General features: G+C 55.4%; 5 protein-coding genes across 5 annotated transcripts; 3 read left to right on the forward strand and 2 right to left on the reverse strand.

Moving 5' to 3' along the window:
* Window positions 1-778: 778 nt before the first annotated feature.
* Window positions 779-1,994, forward strand: CH63R_11927 (OTU-like cysteine protease; the record flags this gene model as incomplete). The annotated part of the gene is made up of 2 exons (XM_018306901.1): window positions 779-1,157; window positions 1,210-1,994. 2 exons carry the CDS (start codon window positions 779-781, stop codon window positions 1,992-1,994), a joined length of 1,164 nt encoding a protein of 387 aa, XP_018153742.1.
* A 338-nt stretch (window positions 1,995-2,332) lies between these two features.
* On the reverse strand, window positions 2,333-4,263 carry CH63R_11928 (Acetamidase/Formamidase; the record flags this gene model as incomplete). The annotated part of the gene is made up of 6 exons (XM_018306902.1): window positions 2,333-2,634; window positions 2,810-3,052; window positions 3,118-3,206; window positions 3,281-3,583; window positions 3,698-3,915; window positions 4,189-4,263. 6 exons carry the CDS (start codon window positions 4,261-4,263, stop codon window positions 2,333-2,335), a joined length of 1,230 nt encoding a protein of 409 aa, XP_018153743.1.
* A 908-nt stretch (window positions 4,264-5,171) lies between these two features.
* Window positions 5,172-6,563, reverse strand: CH63R_11929 (Transmembrane protein UsgS; the record flags this gene model as incomplete). The annotated part of the gene is made up of 4 exons (XM_018306903.1): window positions 5,172-5,913; window positions 5,967-6,139; window positions 6,220-6,350; window positions 6,398-6,563. 4 exons carry the CDS (start codon window positions 6,561-6,563, stop codon window positions 5,172-5,174), a joined length of 1,212 nt encoding a protein of 403 aa, XP_018153744.1.
* A 2,682-nt stretch (window positions 6,564-9,245) lies between these two features.
* On the forward strand, window positions 9,246-11,887 carry CH63R_11930 (uncharacterized protein; the record flags this gene model as incomplete). The annotated part of the gene is made up of 2 exons (XM_018306904.1): window positions 9,246-9,492; window positions 9,549-11,887. The coding sequence occupies 2 exons, from the start codon at window positions 9,246-9,248 to the stop codon at window positions 11,885-11,887; spliced, it is 2,586 nt and encodes an 861-aa protein (XP_018153745.1).
* A 1,247-nt stretch (window positions 11,888-13,134) lies between these two features.
* Window positions 13,135-14,375, forward strand: CH63R_11931 (RTA1 domain-containing protein; the record flags this gene model as incomplete). Its single annotated transcript, XM_018306905.1, has 4 exons — window positions 13,135-13,153; window positions 13,205-13,304; window positions 13,368-13,529; window positions 13,607-14,375. 4 exons carry the CDS (start codon window positions 13,135-13,137, stop codon window positions 14,373-14,375), a joined length of 1,050 nt encoding a protein of 349 aa, XP_018153746.1.
* Window positions 14,376-16,395: the final 2,020 nt, after the last annotated feature.

The following is a 16,395-nucleotide window of genomic DNA, read 5'->3' on the forward strand; positions in this document are numbered from 1 at the left end:
AAGGTAAGGGACCCGGCAACAAAGTGGGCGCCAACGATACCTATACTACCAATGGACATGGAACAATGAAGTCATTGCCATGGAGCTCCAGGGGACTGGGTTACACGTAGCGACTCGAGCAAGCAGCGTATTTTTGGAGCACATAGTTCCCCACCCGACAATGAATAAGGGACCATGCAACACCGATCCCACCCAGCACGCCGCATGCGGCGTTATTCTTCCATTCTCACGTTAGACGGGAGGGCATATGAGTTTGACCTGACTCCGAAGCTCAAAGCATCCGACTGCTGGCGCCCAGACAAATATCCGGTGCTATCGTCTCAGGTACACCACCACACGTGCAGCCGCACCGGCTCCCGCCTTCTCGGGCTACTACTTAATAAGCGGAGAAGCTTCTAGTGCGTCTCAAACTCTCAGCGACACTCGAATCACCGCGCTTCCACCATCGCTGCGTACCACATTGCCTTGAGGGTCCAACCGGCTCTCTAACAGCGCTTTCACCTTATCGAATGCTCTCGTTCGTTTGAACCAGGATTGTCTTGAGATCGCAACGCGCTGCTCTCAGTTCATTCCCAGCTGCAACCACGGCTTCCTACTTACATACGGACTCTCGGTGCCTCCGGCCAGCCTCCCGGATCCGTCTCCGGCTGATTTCATCTCAACTGACCGGATTCTCTGGCCTTCCCGCCTTCGGTCGTTCAATCCTGGGCCCTCATCTACGCCTTTCGCACGTTTCGGACCCCGTCTCGGCCTTCTCAAACCACTACACAACAACAGTATGAGGGCTAGATACAAGGGTCCGGGAGGCACCGGCGTCGTCTCCCTTGAGGATACCGCCACCGTTGGTGACCTCTTCAACGAAATCAAAGACAAGACGGGAATCGCAGACTTTAACCTCAAATACGGATGGCCTCTCCAAACCCTGACCCTCGGGCAGAAGGACGTCAATGCCAAGGACCTAGGTTTAAATGGACAGTCTTTCAGCATTGAGCCCGCCCAGCCCCGAGCCATCACCCCTCCGCCCGCTGCTCTTCCCGTCGCCTCGCGAGGTGTGGAAGCTGGCGGTCCGGCAGTTAAGAAGGCCCGCCTCGACTCAGATGCCGATGCGACCCCATCCGACATCAGCATCCCCTGGCCGGAGCGCGAGTCGACTTTGCGTACGTACGCCTCTTCCCCCATAACTTCTAGAACCCTCTTAACATGTTATAGTCCTTCGGGTCATGCCGGACGATAACAGCTGTCTCTTCACCGCCTTCGGCGGCGCCATACCTGGCAAGCAGCTCGAAGCCAAGGAGCTCCGCAAGATGGTCGCAGACTACATCCGCCAGCACCCAGACGACTACCCCGAGGCCGTCCTCGACATGCCAGTGGAGAAGTACATCCGCACGATCCAGGACCCCGAGCGCTGGGGCGGCGCCATCGAGCTGGGCATCTTCTCGGACCTTTTCGACCTCGAGGTAGTCGCTTTTGACGTCAAGTCTCAGAGCCCGCTCCGCTTCGGCGAGAACAAAGATTCGCGCTGCATCCTCGTCTATTCGGGTATCCACTACGACCGCATCGCCTGTAGCCCCTCGGAGCCGCCTTACACTCACTCCGACCTGCCCCCTGAGCTCGACCGCACCAACTGGAGCACCTCAGACGACGAGATCCTCGATAAGACGCGCGCCCTCATCCGCAAGCTGCACGAGATGCACTATTTCACCGACACCACCGAGTTTCTGCTGCGTTGCACCGTCCCGGGCTGCGATTGGCTTGGCAGCGGTCAGAATGAGGCCAACAAGCACGCCAAAGCGAGTGGTCACTCTGGTTTCAGTGAGATCAAAGATGAGCCTTCTGGTCATGGTGCTGCCGGTGCCGCGGCCGGCTTCGGCGATAGCGCTCTTCGCAAGTGCAACGCTCCCGGTTGCGAGTGGTTAGGTACTGGTCTCACCGAAGCCAGCATTCACACTGGCGAGACGGGACACACTTCGATGGCCGAGATTCCCGACTTTTGATTCACTAGAGATCTTGGCAAAATTACGACGCATTTTGGGGTGGAGTTGGGTCCCGGGATGCTTTGGTTGAGGACTTCAGGACCTAGTTATGATCATGATTTCAAACAGGAGCAGGCGATATCACTGGCCGTCACAGGCTATCTCATTAGCACCACTCGTATACAGAAAGACAAATGACCCGACACGATGCAATCCCATTGCTACGCTGATGATTTCAACGTCCTTCAACCCCTGGACCAAAGTCTCATTCAACCTCACACGCAAGAAGAACTCCGACTCAAGGAGCCGCCCAAGTGAAGAAGAACAAGAAGATGATGATGCAGAAGAAACATTGCCCTCTACGAGCTCTTTCTATACGTCAGCCCGCCACCGAAGCTATGCTCGCTGTTCTCCCCGCCTTTCTCGACCTTGCCCTCGGTGACGCCCGTCACGAAAGCACATTTTCCCATGTCGCGCTTCTCGACCTTGCCAAGCGCGGGCGAGATGTCAAAGTCGAAAATGTCCATTGGGAGGCCGATGGTCGTACACGCGTTGGGGATGTCGACAATGCCGGCGATGTGCCCCTGGATCGGCGCACACGACATGAGGAGGTAGGTCTGGTAATCACTGTAGCCGAAGCGGCGAAGGTATTCGATGACGCCTGTTTTGCGTTGTTTAGCATAAACCACCAACGCTCGTGTGTCTCTTGGGTTGTCCTCGCATCCCATGGTCGGCCTTGCTGAAGAGAGCAAAAAGAAATAACAAAAAAAATGGCAACGAGGAGTCTACACGCAAGAGACTGGGGCCAACAACGACAACGACCACGTCAGACTTACGAAGACACGTCTGCCTGTAGGCGACAGTGACGTCAAGGTAGTGCTGCTTTCCGTGCTCGTCAACAGAGAATCCTTCGAAATAGATGTGCCGCCCGGGGCCGAACTGCGGCTCGACAGGGCCGGGGATGTAGATGGGTGATTTGAGACCCAGGTCGGCGACGCCGTTCTTAATGACCTTGAAGTTGATGGTGATGACGCCCGCCATCTCGATGGCGCCGCAGAAGGAGATTTCTCCGTCGCCCTCTGTTCGCGGTCGGTTTCACTCAGCACAAACAACCTAATGGTAACGAACGGGACGGGTGGCTTACGGGAGAAATGTAGGTCGCCAACGCTGAACTTGGCGCCGGCGACATGGACGGGTAGGTAGACCTTACTACCCCTGCTCAAGTTCTTGATACTACATATTAAGTTTAGCTCATCCCGTCTCAGTATCACGCGGGAGGGGAGGGGTGTTTATTCGTCTTCACTCACTCGCAGTTCCCGCCGTGCTCAGGCCGTCCAGGAATCGTCCGGGCACCGTGTTTGCCGACCCTCTCGGTGAGTGCTTCGTCGGCGCCGCCGGCGTGGACGTTGACGGGCTCGGGGGGCTTCGCGACGTCACGCTCGAGCTTGTTGGCGGCGATGAGTTCCCCCTCGCGCGTGTTCCACGTGTCGAGCACCTCGGCTGAGGGCGCGCAGCCTAGAATGCCCGGGTGGATGAGCCCCGCGAACTTGACGTGGGGGATGTGTCGCGAGGTGCAGTAGATGCCCTCAAAATCCCAGATGGCCTTGGCACTGTGCGTGTGAGCCGGTTGGGCGTCAGGTTAGTCGAGCTGAGCTGTACGATGCCATCGCCCAGTAGCCCAAGAGCCCCTGGGCACGGATGTGAGATAGAAGGAGACTACGAACGGGGTAGGATAAATCTCATCCAAAAAGCCGCCACCGTTGTTCTTGTCAAACACGCCCGTGAACCCCCACGGATGGTCCTCGAACGGCTGGACATCCATGATCTCGACGAGCAGCAGGTCACCCGGCTGGGCATCCTCAACCTCGAAAGGCCCGCTGAGGTAGTGAATCTTGGTCAGGTCGACATTGAGCACGTCATCTGCCGAGTCATTATTGCCGATCTGGCCGCCGGTCCTAGTGTGATAAATGTGAGAATGGATACATTCAATGAGAGACGAGGAAAGGTTTGGGTATACCAATCTACACATTCAATTTTGACCGTCTCGCCATTTTTGATGGTGCCGGCGAAGGGGACTTGGGGGAGTCAGTACAATCTCATGACTTGCATGTACCTTGGGCAAGCATTTCTTCTTACTATCGGGATGCCATCTGTTCTGGATCAATTGTCTGTCAGTACTTTGTCCCATCCGTCTGATGGTAACAGGCGTACATACATGCAGGCCAGGCTGCTCAGAAGCCGGCTTGTCCAAGCTGACCTTGTTCGCGGCACGGATACCAGTTTTGCCCATCTTGGATCAATATACAGACGGAATCGAATTGAAGAGGCAGTTGGATTGAAGATACGAGAATGGAACACTTCACTTGCGACTAGAAAAATGCCACTTCCAGCCAGCCTCAACGGTCCTCCCTCTTAGATATACACCTGCATCCAGATTATTCCATCCAAATTACCCCGCCCTGGCCTCCTCGGAGCTGGCTTTCCCGGCAAATGAGACGCTTCACCCGCATACGTACCTAAATTGACTATCAATCGGAGCACGAGACGATAGCAAGAGCTGCTGGCAACGCTGTACCGCTGCCGGCAGCAAAGTGCGGAGCTTGATAAGAGCGAGCTGCCCCAATGCCGTAAGAGGCGTGTTCTTGACAATCCCCGCATTGGCTCCGCCGCCGGCCGACTCCAACCCAATCGATAAGAAGGCATGGTGATCTCATGCCGCATGACTTCCTATCATAAAACGTAATTGATATAGAGGTCCGTGGGTGGTTATCTCGGCATCTAAGTTGTGTCTTCGGCGCGGAATAAAAGGCAAATAGGCGGACGCTTTGTCGCCCGACCTTCATGTCCGCTATCCCCTGTCGTTGCCATTCTCGTGCTGTTCCGGTAATTGGAACAGAGAGCAGAGTCGACATGACAGACCGTAAAACCCAGTGTGAGCGACAAGAGTCAGAGGGATGAGGCGCAAATGGGCAGCATGAGATATGGTCAATATGCATGATCCTTGAGAACGTTCTGCCTTTCGTTCACCCGCGTAGCCGAGGGTTTGCTAATCTGATCTATTGATGCCACGCATACACCCGTGTAATCCCAGTCTCGGACGAAGGTAGGCCTCTTGTCATTAGGCGGCACTATTAGTGGCGCAGCACGTACAGGCGAGTAGTCTCTATCCATGGGGATTCCCGACGTCTGTCAACGTTCTTACTCGTGTTTTTGAGTGTCCCCTGTAGAATTCGGGGGGCGAGATTTGAGATGGATAGCATCCATCTCGCTCAGCGACAGGTTGAGGAACTCGTGCTTGTTGGTCCACTCTTGTTGGCTCTCGGCAAAAGCAACCCTCTCAGTGGCAGGCGGGGGGGGATCCGTGATCTTGGTAATCAGGTACGCCGTCGATGCCTCAGCAATGCCGTAGATCAGGACCCCGACAAGGGGGATCTTGATCAGGGTGTAAAAGCCAATGGCAAAGCCAAATAAGATACCCTCACGGTTGCGGAACCAGTTCTTCTTCTGCTCCTTGGTGAAATGGACGCGGGAGAAGTAAGGCTCTAGCAGCTCCCTCATCAGACTTCTCGAGGCAAAGTAGCTCTGCAGGAAGATGACAATGTAACGCTTGGGCAAGAAAATACCCGTTCCAAAGATGAGAGAAGCTGGCCCCAGACCAACCGCCTTGTTGAATGTGTAGAAACTGGCTGCAGGCAACACGAATCGGCCCACGAAGGGAAGATAGGACAGAGCGAAAACAGCGAGGGAGATGGCGCCTTTCCTAGCAAAGCGGTACAAAAACATGCTGATGGCCTCGGCGGTGCTTGTCGTGTGAGTGCTGCCGTCGCTGACCTTGTACGTCCTCAGGTTGGGATAATACATGTCTCGTAGCTTATCGGGGTCCTCGTTCTTGTGCTTGTGGACGTATGTCTTGTCGACCCAGTTCAGCGAGTCCATGAACCTAGCTGGTGGTCAGAGGGAGGCAAGTATATGGAAACCAGCATAGGCACTTACATGTTGTCGAGAGTTGGCGTGACGTAGCGCATCAGGGCCATCAGGAAGAAGGGGACCTGCAGCACGTATTCCTCAATGAAGTTGAGACCCCCGACGATCTGATCGTCCCAGGTGACATGGTCCAGGCTCACAAACAGTGAGAGAGTCCAAAGAAGAACTCTTACGCCAATGATCTAGTAATAATGTCAAGACTGTGTGCAGCAAAAAGAGCAGGTCGAACACTGCGTGGGCTCGAGCTGGGGACTGTGCTCACGGGAATAGAAATGACAAGACGGATGGCGAGGCCGCTCAAGACGGCGATGCCGGCCTGTCGGTAATGGTCCGAGGTGAACAAAGCAGGATTCTGTAGCGCCCGGTGAGCTTTGACGGCAGTCGGCATTAGCACTTGTCTCGTAGAGGAGTCGAAGCTGAGGTTCTCTTCTCAAACTGACCTCCTACCAGCGTCAACTGGATGCCGCGCAGGATTTGGTTCAAATCGAAGTGGGACAAGTCAAATTCCTGCTTCAACCTCTCCTTGTCGAAGGGAAGCTTGTCAAGCTGTTCATCGAGCTGCTTGTCGAGCTTGCCGAGCGACTTGCGCTTCTCAGCGGTCGCCATGTTGATTTCAGAATTGCTTGGCCGAACACGGGGTATGCCGATCACGGCGGGAGGTTGCTTTGGGTTTGAAGATAGGAAAATGTCGAGGGGATATGGAGGGGCACGCAAGCTCTCACTCAGGCTGGGGCAGGCTGAGCTGAGCTGAGCTGAAATTGTCTGCTGCAGGAGTTCTAGCGGACTCAACCGTGGCGGGCATAGACGATGACGACACCCTTCCAGGAACAGCGGCGGTACGTATCCATAGCTTTACGCGGCTTGTCGGGACTGTCGGAAGCACGACGTGGCTGGTGCGCAATTGGCAGCTGACAGTGCGGCTGGTACTTTCTTATCTTATCGTAGGTCGTTAGTGTGACATAATTGGCAGGGTACGTACTTAGTGGCAGAATGCTGAGTGGATAGAAGTCATTTAGACTTGTGGGCCGTGGCATCGGTTCATGTTGAGTGCGGTGGCGGATGCAGCGCGCACGCGTCGAACTTGCATCCCAGAATGCGTTAACTGGCGGCCTAGAGCCAGGAGCTGCGACCCCTGCATGCATTGCTCGAAGCTCATGGGAGCTCGGAGCTCAGCCGGAAGCACGTTCCTGAATAGGATTTCTCTATTCTCAAGAAAATGAAATAATTCAAGGATTTTTTTGTAAACAAATTATTGTTTTTTTACCCACGGCCAAGAGAATGCTGCTCGATACGAAACAAGCGGCCCAAAAAAGGCGGCGGTTGTCCTGGGGGGGGGCGACCCTGAGCTCTAGAAGAAGCCATGCACCTCGGAAACTACTTGGTTTCTTCCGGAGAATGCGGTGAGAGACTGAATGATGAGGCAACACGAGCTTGACTGGAGCCGAATGAGGCGGAGCTGAAATCAAAGAAACGACATTTGTCTGCGCCCAGTTGCCAATGGAATTGTGTTGGGCACCCCATCTCATATTTGGCGCCCTTGCTTCCCCCATATGCCTCCCCATAGTCCTACACTACACTAACACGACGGATATAACACACTACTCTTTATACTCATCACAGTCCACAAGTAACGGTTGCATGCGGTTGAGCTGGGATGCGTCGGCTGCCCCCGCCGTTGCGACGCCCATGTACTCCGGCGTCATTGCGAGCGAGCATGCTGGCTAACTGACTGACTCCCCTTGCGTAATCTGTAATCTCCATTTCCAGCTCTAGACAGGGCCGGGCACACCACGAGGGCGCAATTCGCGGGATCTTAGTCTTGCTAGCTTCTCCTCCCACATCTATCTTGGTAACTCTCCGTGCATTGGGAGAGGGGTAGACGAGAGACCATAGCGGAGTAATAATAACAACAGCGATGGGCTGCGGCGAGGAGGAGAAATAGGGACAGTCAGACAGTCTCAACCTTCAGATACGACGACGAAAGAGCATGTGAAAAGCCTGCACACAAGGTGCAATGCGTATGTATCAAGCTCCCGCAATGGTGGAATGGTGTGACTCTCCTATGATTGCCCAGTGGCGAGCACTAAGTACAAGGCCAAGTCGAAACCAATGCCATCTCATTTCGAGTCTGCCAGTGGTGAGTGAGGGTAGCAACCAGTGAGTACCTACAGTAGGTGTCTGTAGGTATGTTAACGCGTATGAGTGAATCAATCGACTTGAGTACCTAGCCATCTACTGGGTAAAGGGAGAGAAAAAGGCAGCGGCGTGGCGCGAGGGTCCTCCGTCCATCAATCGCTATCAATTCACATACTCAAGGTACCTAGGTAAAGTACGGATGCAGAGTACTGTATAAGAGTCAAACGGCGACGCGAAGAACACCAACCCGGTAGCGGCAGAAACCCCAAGAAACGACCCGCCCTCCCCCCTCGTCGGCGCGTGTTTTACTCGAACGAGTCCCCGACAAGCCGTGACATTGCTGACCCCCTGGTCGAACCATGGGCAAATCCGTCCACGCTTCCTTTTTTCCTGTTTGTCGTGACCTTGGTTTCTCTCTTTTTCTTCTTTTTTTCCATACTTCCTCAACAGCCCGGTCTCTCTCCCTCCCTCCCTCCCTCTCTCTCTCTTGATCTCTTTCACTCTCTTATCCAAATTCGATTATCAACATCCTTCCCCTCCAAACTACTCGTTCGCTTCTTTGGCAACACCTCTTTTTCTCTCTTTCTCCTACTTAATTAGTTTGTGCTGTCTTGGGTGGGTGGCACAAACTGTCTCTTCTTCATCTAACCGGTACTGAGACCTAGGAGCAAGACACTGACTGACTGACTGTCCTTGTCCGATACTCGCTCGGCTCAAAAGGGGGCCTACGCCCATAACCCATCCATCCACACCCGCATCCACATACACACCATACATCCACGTCCGCGCCGCTGGACCCGTTTCTCCATCGGATTCCTTCCGTCCAAAATCCCACCCTCCCTTGCAACCTGATCCCTTACGCTTCTACATTATCTCTCTTGTCTTGGCTCTGCCTCCTGCGGTCTGCATTGCCCCGTGGACGAAGGCGGGCGCGCCAACCAACGCAACGGAAATCGAGAGAGCATCGTATCCCGACACACGTCGACAGTCTCTCCGCCTCCTCGTTGACCCTGCAATGTCCTCGACCTCGGCTTCGATATGACCCAAGTCGCACTCTTAATTCTCGACCATCAGCTGACAACTCCCACCCTTACGTGACGACATTGCCCCCGCGACCGATTTGCCTCCGCTTCCCTCGCCAGGGACACCACGATGGAGTCTCTTCGCCCTACCTATCCGCTTCCTCGCCGCGTCGCGACTGCTCCCGTACCGACGCAGATGTCCCGCCCTTCCTCCTCGGCCGGCGGTCTCATCGAGACACTCTACAACCATCCCAATGTCAAAATCGTCGCCTTCACTGCCGTCTCCAGAGGTCGCCCCCGAAGCCCGGGTCGCGGCCTTACCGATGAACCTGGCCTTTTATCCGCCTACTCGCAGCTGGAAAGAACCATTGCAATCGGTAGGTCGTACGGCGTCCCTTTGCAAGCCGCTGCTGACAGAAGAACGCGTTCGTAGGCCCGTTTCGCATCTACCGCACCGGTTCTGTGGCCTTTCTTAATTGCGGTTCCGCCCTCCAGCCAATGTTGCCGAAAAGCCAATGCTGGGCCCTTGCCGAAGACTCGAGCAAATTTGTCCTACAGATCCGTCGGCCCAATTACTGGAGGATAGAGATCCCCGTCACCAATCCTGATGAACAGGAGCTCGCCGTCGCACTTAAAGGGGTTTGGGACCAGATTCTTCAGTTCGAGAAGACGGAATGCCCCTTCAAACGATCGTTTACCATCGTCCTCCCCGACAAGCCAAAGACGCCCGTCAAGAAGCGGCCGTGGACCCCTCCCGTAAAGGGAGCCCTGCCAGTTCTATCCACACCGGCTCACGAGGTTGAGGCTTCGCCGACCCCGAGGGCTCTGACCCCCAATACTGGCAGAAGAGCTTCGACAACCTCGCTTCGCGGCCGTCGTCTTTCAGTTATCAGCAATGACGTGCGGTCGAGTTCCCGGTCGCGAGAGCCTAGCACAGAGATACCAGCATTCGCCGAGTCAAAGGAGGACGAGCAGTATTCTACAATGGAAGCGACTGAGACAACCGCTCCTGCGACAGAGTCGCACATGAAAACCGAAGAAGCAGTGGAGGATATTCCCCGCCTGGTTGTCGAGACGGCATTCCAAATGGTAGCTGGGAAGGAAGAACAGGCTATCGATGTAGCAGACAAAGAAGCATCCGCGGTTTACGAAATCCACAATCTTACCGCAGCCGAGGATTCGATCGCCGAGGAAGCGGATGTCGAGGATGATGAGCCCAATGCAGAGTTGAGCAGTTTAATTGCGGCCCAATCGACAATGCCTCGACCTGCTAGGGAAGTACAGTGTGACGCGAGAGATTTGGACAGCGCCAAAGCGGCCACAGTTACGGATGCTCTGGTTTCGAAGCCTGAGACCGGTTCGCCATCAACTTCTGCATCAGCGCTCCCGACAGAAATGTTTGGTCGCCGAAAGGACAATGAAACCCTTCAAATGCCCTCAGGGGCTCTCGAGGTGTCTACATTGGCAAGCGCTCCTAGGGACATCAGAACAGATGTTTGCACAGATACCGCCGTATGCTGCGAGCAACCAGCAGAACCTCGTTCTCCCCCGAACGAAATCAAGGAGCAGCTCATCACTGTGGAGGTGCCCCCCAAGACACCACTGCTGGCTGGAACTACCACACCGACGCCCACAAATATTTACGACGTTATTCGCAACTACGAGTACAAGATGGCCGCTGCTGCACTCGAGCCTGCACCGGCTGTAGACGAGCCCGCAATTGTTCCCGAGGTCGAGGCGGACAATGCCCATGAGAATGCATCGGGTATCGAGTCACACTCAGGGTCCGAAGAAGAGGCAGTACTTGAAGGCAGCGGAGTCGTGGGCGGCAGACGCAAGAAACTCCGCGGCTTCAGGGCCGGCCGAGCCCTTGTGCCCCCTCAGCTGACGGTTGTGACTTCGCCTCCATCCAAGTCGGCCATGAGATCGACCCCGATCCTGGATGATGCGGTGTCACCCACAGGATCGGCAGATTCGTTCCATAGCTCCCGGTCTTGGCATTCGCCGGTCACACCAGTTCCTCGGTCCCCTGCTTCGGATGCCTCTCCCACAAGGTTCCCCTACCCCCACGATAACATTCTGATTCCGAAGAAACCTTGGCACTATCGCGACATCTCGGATTTGACTGTCACCCCAGAGACTCGACGCACGTGGGATGCTACTTCGTCTCTTACGGATGACAGCTCGCAGGAAAGCGCGGCTACTGCACCGGATATTGCCTCCGAGGTGGTGGAACAACCTGACAAGGTAGCCCTCTCGGAGGATGAAGCTACTACGTCAGCGGTTGCACGTCGCCCGTACATTCGCCATCGGTCAACAACGAGCGGTATTTCGGTCGGCCACAGGGCTCTGTCGCCTCTTCCTACGGCGGCCAACTTGTTTGCTCCTTCAAACACCCAAGCCAGGCACCACCCGCTGCGCAGTCGACTGGAACTTGTCCGCAGGATTCCCATGGCTATCGTGTCCAAAACTTGCGAGGTTCTGTTGGGTCCGCCGAGCCATCTTATTGCCCTGATGCTCCAGGTGGCCGCTAAGATCGCTGCTGGGCAATGGCGTGGCATGATGTTCGGTTTCGGCGAGGGCGGAGAGACCATCCCCGTGCAGTGGGACTACTCTGACGACGAGTATGATAGCTGGGGCGAGAACGATGACTTTTACCTCAGCCAGGTCGAGTCTTCACGCGCGAGCAGCGTCATCGGCGGCGATGATGCCGATAGTGACGCGGCCACCGACAATGCAAACGGGACGGGCCGGGGTTGGGAGGTCGACTGAAGCCCACACAGGGCGACGGTCTGTAATGAGTTCATGTATGACAATTGTACGTTTTCCCGCTAGGGACTGCATCTGGGATGGAGAGTTTTGGGCGTTTTCTTTTTCAAGGGCAAAGTGAGGCTCCGCGCCGTCGTCTTTGGAAATCAAATGGAGACTGGCTTTGGACTTCGTGGTCGACAAATTTGTGCCCAACACAACCAGTACAGTCGTTGGCTGACCTTGATTTTCCTTTGCTTCCTCTTTTTCTTCTGATGTACAAATATGGGAATGGTAGGATGGGCTTCCCGTCACTTTTCTACCGTTGACAATACGAGACATTTATTTGATACTCCAATTCCATGAGGTACCATCCAGGGAAGAATCCACTTCACCGTCTTGAAGATGTTCCTTAACCTTTTTTTAAATCCATGACCCGGATACCGGAGGATGTAAGCAGTCACATATGTCTCGACGGATTAGGATGCCGCATTGAGGCCACGCTTATCACTACGGATCATCCTCATGAGCATGCCTTCGATTCGCCGAACTCTAGCAGGATTTCCAGCCAAGGGGGAGTACCATGACCAGGTACAGGTACCGTATCGCGCAGAGCCTCGTCGTGATTCGGTTGTGGGAGGGTTCAGGCCCGATGCGAGATACGACGAAAGCCACACATCGGCGTAGGGTTGTCTCGCGAGCGGGCTCATTTCCATTCCGAACAAGAGGTAAATGATATTCACGGTCTGTCGCCAAGTGTGTGCCGTTTCTCGATGGGACGAATCAGGGTGGAGTACCTCGAGCTATAACCAAACATATTCCGATCGCCCTGCGTCACTCGGGTCATCTCTAGTAAGCCATCGTATTCAAGCGAGGGATGCGATTGGTCGATTGGGGGGGGGGCTCAACCGGCGAGGCTGATGTTGCGTATTGGTCGGGTTTGAAAACAGCTTCTACGGCTTCCCAAAGACAAGGTAACGTGTTTCTGTGAGAACCCTCCTTTTTAATAAAACCGCAAAAGAGGAAGAGGAACTGGTCTTGTAGTAAATATAACGGGCGACTCTCGCATCGCGTCCTTGGTCATGGTCCTGGGAATAAATAGACTCATCAGTATTTTTATCGCGAGGTTCCGCATGACCATCCGTCTTGACAATTCAGAGTGGCTGTCTATTTGAAGGGCTTAAGGGGACAGAAGAGGAGAAGAGGAACAGAATTCGAGAAGGAAATAAACAAGATAACCGGTGGAAGAGCCCATTCGACCGGCTAACAATATGACGGATGGCAGTTACGGTAAGCCATTGGGACTAGACTTATCAAATGCACTCCTCTAACAAGACTCAGTTGATGGGAGCTACTTTTTCTACGCACCCAACAAGGGCGCGCCCTTCTTCTTCGCGATAGCGTTTGCCGTTTCTGGTGTACTGCACTTTTGGCAGTGCTAGTAAGTGTTCCCTTCGAAACGACCCGTCGAGGGTTGTCGAATGCCCAAGGCCCTTGTTGACAGCTGTTGCCCGGACAGCCACTACAGGTTCTTCAAAATCACCGGCCTGTTTTCGTTCTGCTGCCTACTCTTTACCGTGGGCTTCGCCGTCAGAATTTACGGCGCGTGGAACTATGACAACCTCGACACCTTCATCGCGACGGTTTGCTTGGTGTACGCAGCGCCGTGAGTAGACCGGCCCCGCCATCAAACACGCCCCTAGAAGAGAGATCATCAACTCACATGCGAGCACTGCTTAACAGACCCCTTCTCGAGCTGGCCAACTACCACATCCTCGGCCGCGTCCTCTACTACGTCCCCTACTGCTCCCCACTTCACCCAGGCCGCGTGCTGAGCACGTTTGCCTTCTTCTCCGGCATCGTCGAGGCGCTCAACGGGTGGGGCGCCAGCTACAGCGCGAACCAGTCCCTCTCGCCACGGGAGATGTCAACGGGCCACGCCCTCATCAAGGCGAGCCTGCTACTGCAGGTTTTTGTGATTGCGTGCTTCGTCGTCCTAGCCGTCACGTTCCAGCGGCGCTGCGTGCACGCCGGCGTGGCGGGCCGGCGCGGGGTTCGGGAGCCGCTGGTCACGCTCTACGTCAGCATCGTGCTGATCCTCGCGCGGACGATGTTCCGGATTGTCGAGTACTTTGGCGTCGCGGAGATGCGCTGGGGTCCGGACGTGGACGTCGCCGAGGTCCCGGCGGTGATCCGGCACGAGTGGTTCTTCTACGTGTTCGAGGCGAGCCTGATGCTGGCCAACGTCGTCATGTTCAATGTGCGGCACCCGCGCAGGTACCTGCCGGAGAAGTACACGGTGTACCTCGCCAAAGACGGGGTCACCGAGGTGGATGGGCCCGGATGGAAGGACCCGCGGCCGTTTTGGGTGACAGTGGTGGACCCGTTTGATCTGGTCGGTGTGGCGCAAGGCAGGGATCGCAGACTGGACCGATTCTGGGAAGGGGAGCACGTCAGTGAGACGGGAAGCTCGGAGACGCGGACGGGAAACAAGGGGACTGGTGCTGTGTAAGTATTTGGGCGTTGTTTGCGTGGGTTGCTTCAGAGTATTTGCCGCAGTTCTCATTTGATCGCAATGCTTCGTAGTTTTATTGCACAGGCCCACCTTGCACTTAGCCTTGAGTATACTGAAATAACTTCAGCGTTCAACAGGAGAGTGATTGGTTGCCAAGGAGAGTTCCCCATGATGTTGTGGCGAGATCTCTAGCGACACGAGCATTTGCTGTTGACATGACACTGACGATGCCGGTAGCGTTCGCCCCGGAGCAGGGCTGAGGTGGCTTGGCAACAAACAAACCGTCTGGTCAGACCATCAGAGTTGGGATGCCGATGCTTCTGGACGCTGTCAAGACCCGTCCGAACTCCTCCCGCGCCCCAAACGAGGCGGAGGAGGCGTAGCTGCAGGATGACGCTGGGGCGACGGAGGAAAACTGCTCGAGGTTAGCTAGCAGTCCGTGCGATACGGAAAACCGAAGGGGAATGAATGTATGGTTTGGGAAGGTCTTGAACGACATAGAGTTGTCTATGTGTGGCCGTGCTTGATGGTAAATGCAGCTCGGATCCTATCCAAGTGCGATGGTCGTGACGATGGCGGTCGGTGTCAAGACTTAGTGGACAGCGCGTGGCACGATGAATGACGGGCTGCGCAATGCCAGTTGAGACACGGTCAAGATTGGCGACGGGATATTCCTAAGTGGGATTCGGAATGGGAAATCTGCCTCAAATTAGAGAAGCAAAGAGGCGAAGTTCATAAGGCTCCTTCGTCCTTTATGGGATAAGGGTTCCTGAAGCGGCCGCAGGGTTTTCGGGCTACGCTTTGCGGCGTCTGTCTAACGGGGGGATCGCGCTGATGCCAGGCGCCTGAGGGCGATCTGGGGGTGGGAACCACCAATGCGACCCAAAGTATCCAGGCTGCCGTGAATTGAGGCTCAAAAAAGTTGAAGGAGGGGGGGGGGGGGGGGGGGGGAAACTCTCCGAAGGCACCATACCCCGAACCGGATGCGAGGATCGGAGGACGGAGGCGGAGGCGGATGAGGATGTGGGGGTTTCAGTGGAGACTTGGGGGCCGGGCCGGCTTCCTGGGGGAGAGTGTGCCGGATTGGTAAGGGACCAAAAATAGAGAGACTTAAGCCACCTTTGCCCGGGTGTAGAACATCGCCAATGCTGTCCTGTGTGGCTGTGGTACAGACAGACAATTGTCGGGCATATACCTTACGTAAGGAGCGAGGATTGAAGTACCAGAGTGTCACGAGACGGGGGGGATGTGTCTTGCTGATTGCTGTTCGGACAAATTGTAATTTTGACAGACGCCGGCATTGATTCGACCAGAAGCCAAACAAAGTCTCCCAGGGGGGGAGGGGAACTCATTCCATTCTCGGCATTCCTTTCCATCTCCTTGTTTTGGGGTAGCGAGGGACTGTATATGTCATCGTCAGGGGACGGGGCTTTGAATGCCGTGCAGCAGTGTGTTCCAACTTACATGGACGGCCGGGTCATTTGGGTGCTGACCGGCCCACCCGTGGAAGTCGGCTTGGAAGATTCCATCGTTTTTTTGCCTCTTGTCCAAACCCTGACCGCGCGGTGCCTGTGCTGGTCCGGACGGCATCGTTAGCCTGTCAAGACTGTGCGACCCGAGGATCGTTGGACCTAAGGGGCCTCGGCACGAGTGCAGCGTGCCGCGGTGAGCATCTTGGCGGCGGCGGCGGCGGCGGCCCCGACGATAGGTGGAGGCATTTCCCCAAGGATCGATATCCTACTTCCACAAGCGGGTAACACGAAGGCGGGCATGCACCGGATTTTAATATGGCTGCCTGATTGTCGAACCGAGGACGGTCTACGAGACGCGGTTCCACGCAGCCACAGACGGGGTTTTCGTTTTACACGGGCTAGTCTCCGAGGACGATTACCACGAGCCCCTCCAATCATGCCCCGTTGATTGGTAGTGGCCGGTATTGATCGGCGGACTCGAAAAAGAAATCCCCCGGTTGGTACCGAGTAGAGTAGTGTATCATGGCTGACAGGAGGGACTCTGG

The sequence above is a fragment of the Colletotrichum higginsianum genome, chromosome 8 (genome assembly GCF_001672515.1).
Source record: "Colletotrichum higginsianum IMI 349063 chromosome 8, whole genome shotgun sequence".
Lineage (NCBI taxonomy): Eukaryota > Fungi > Ascomycota > Sordariomycetes > Glomerellales > Glomerellaceae > Colletotrichum > Colletotrichum higginsianum.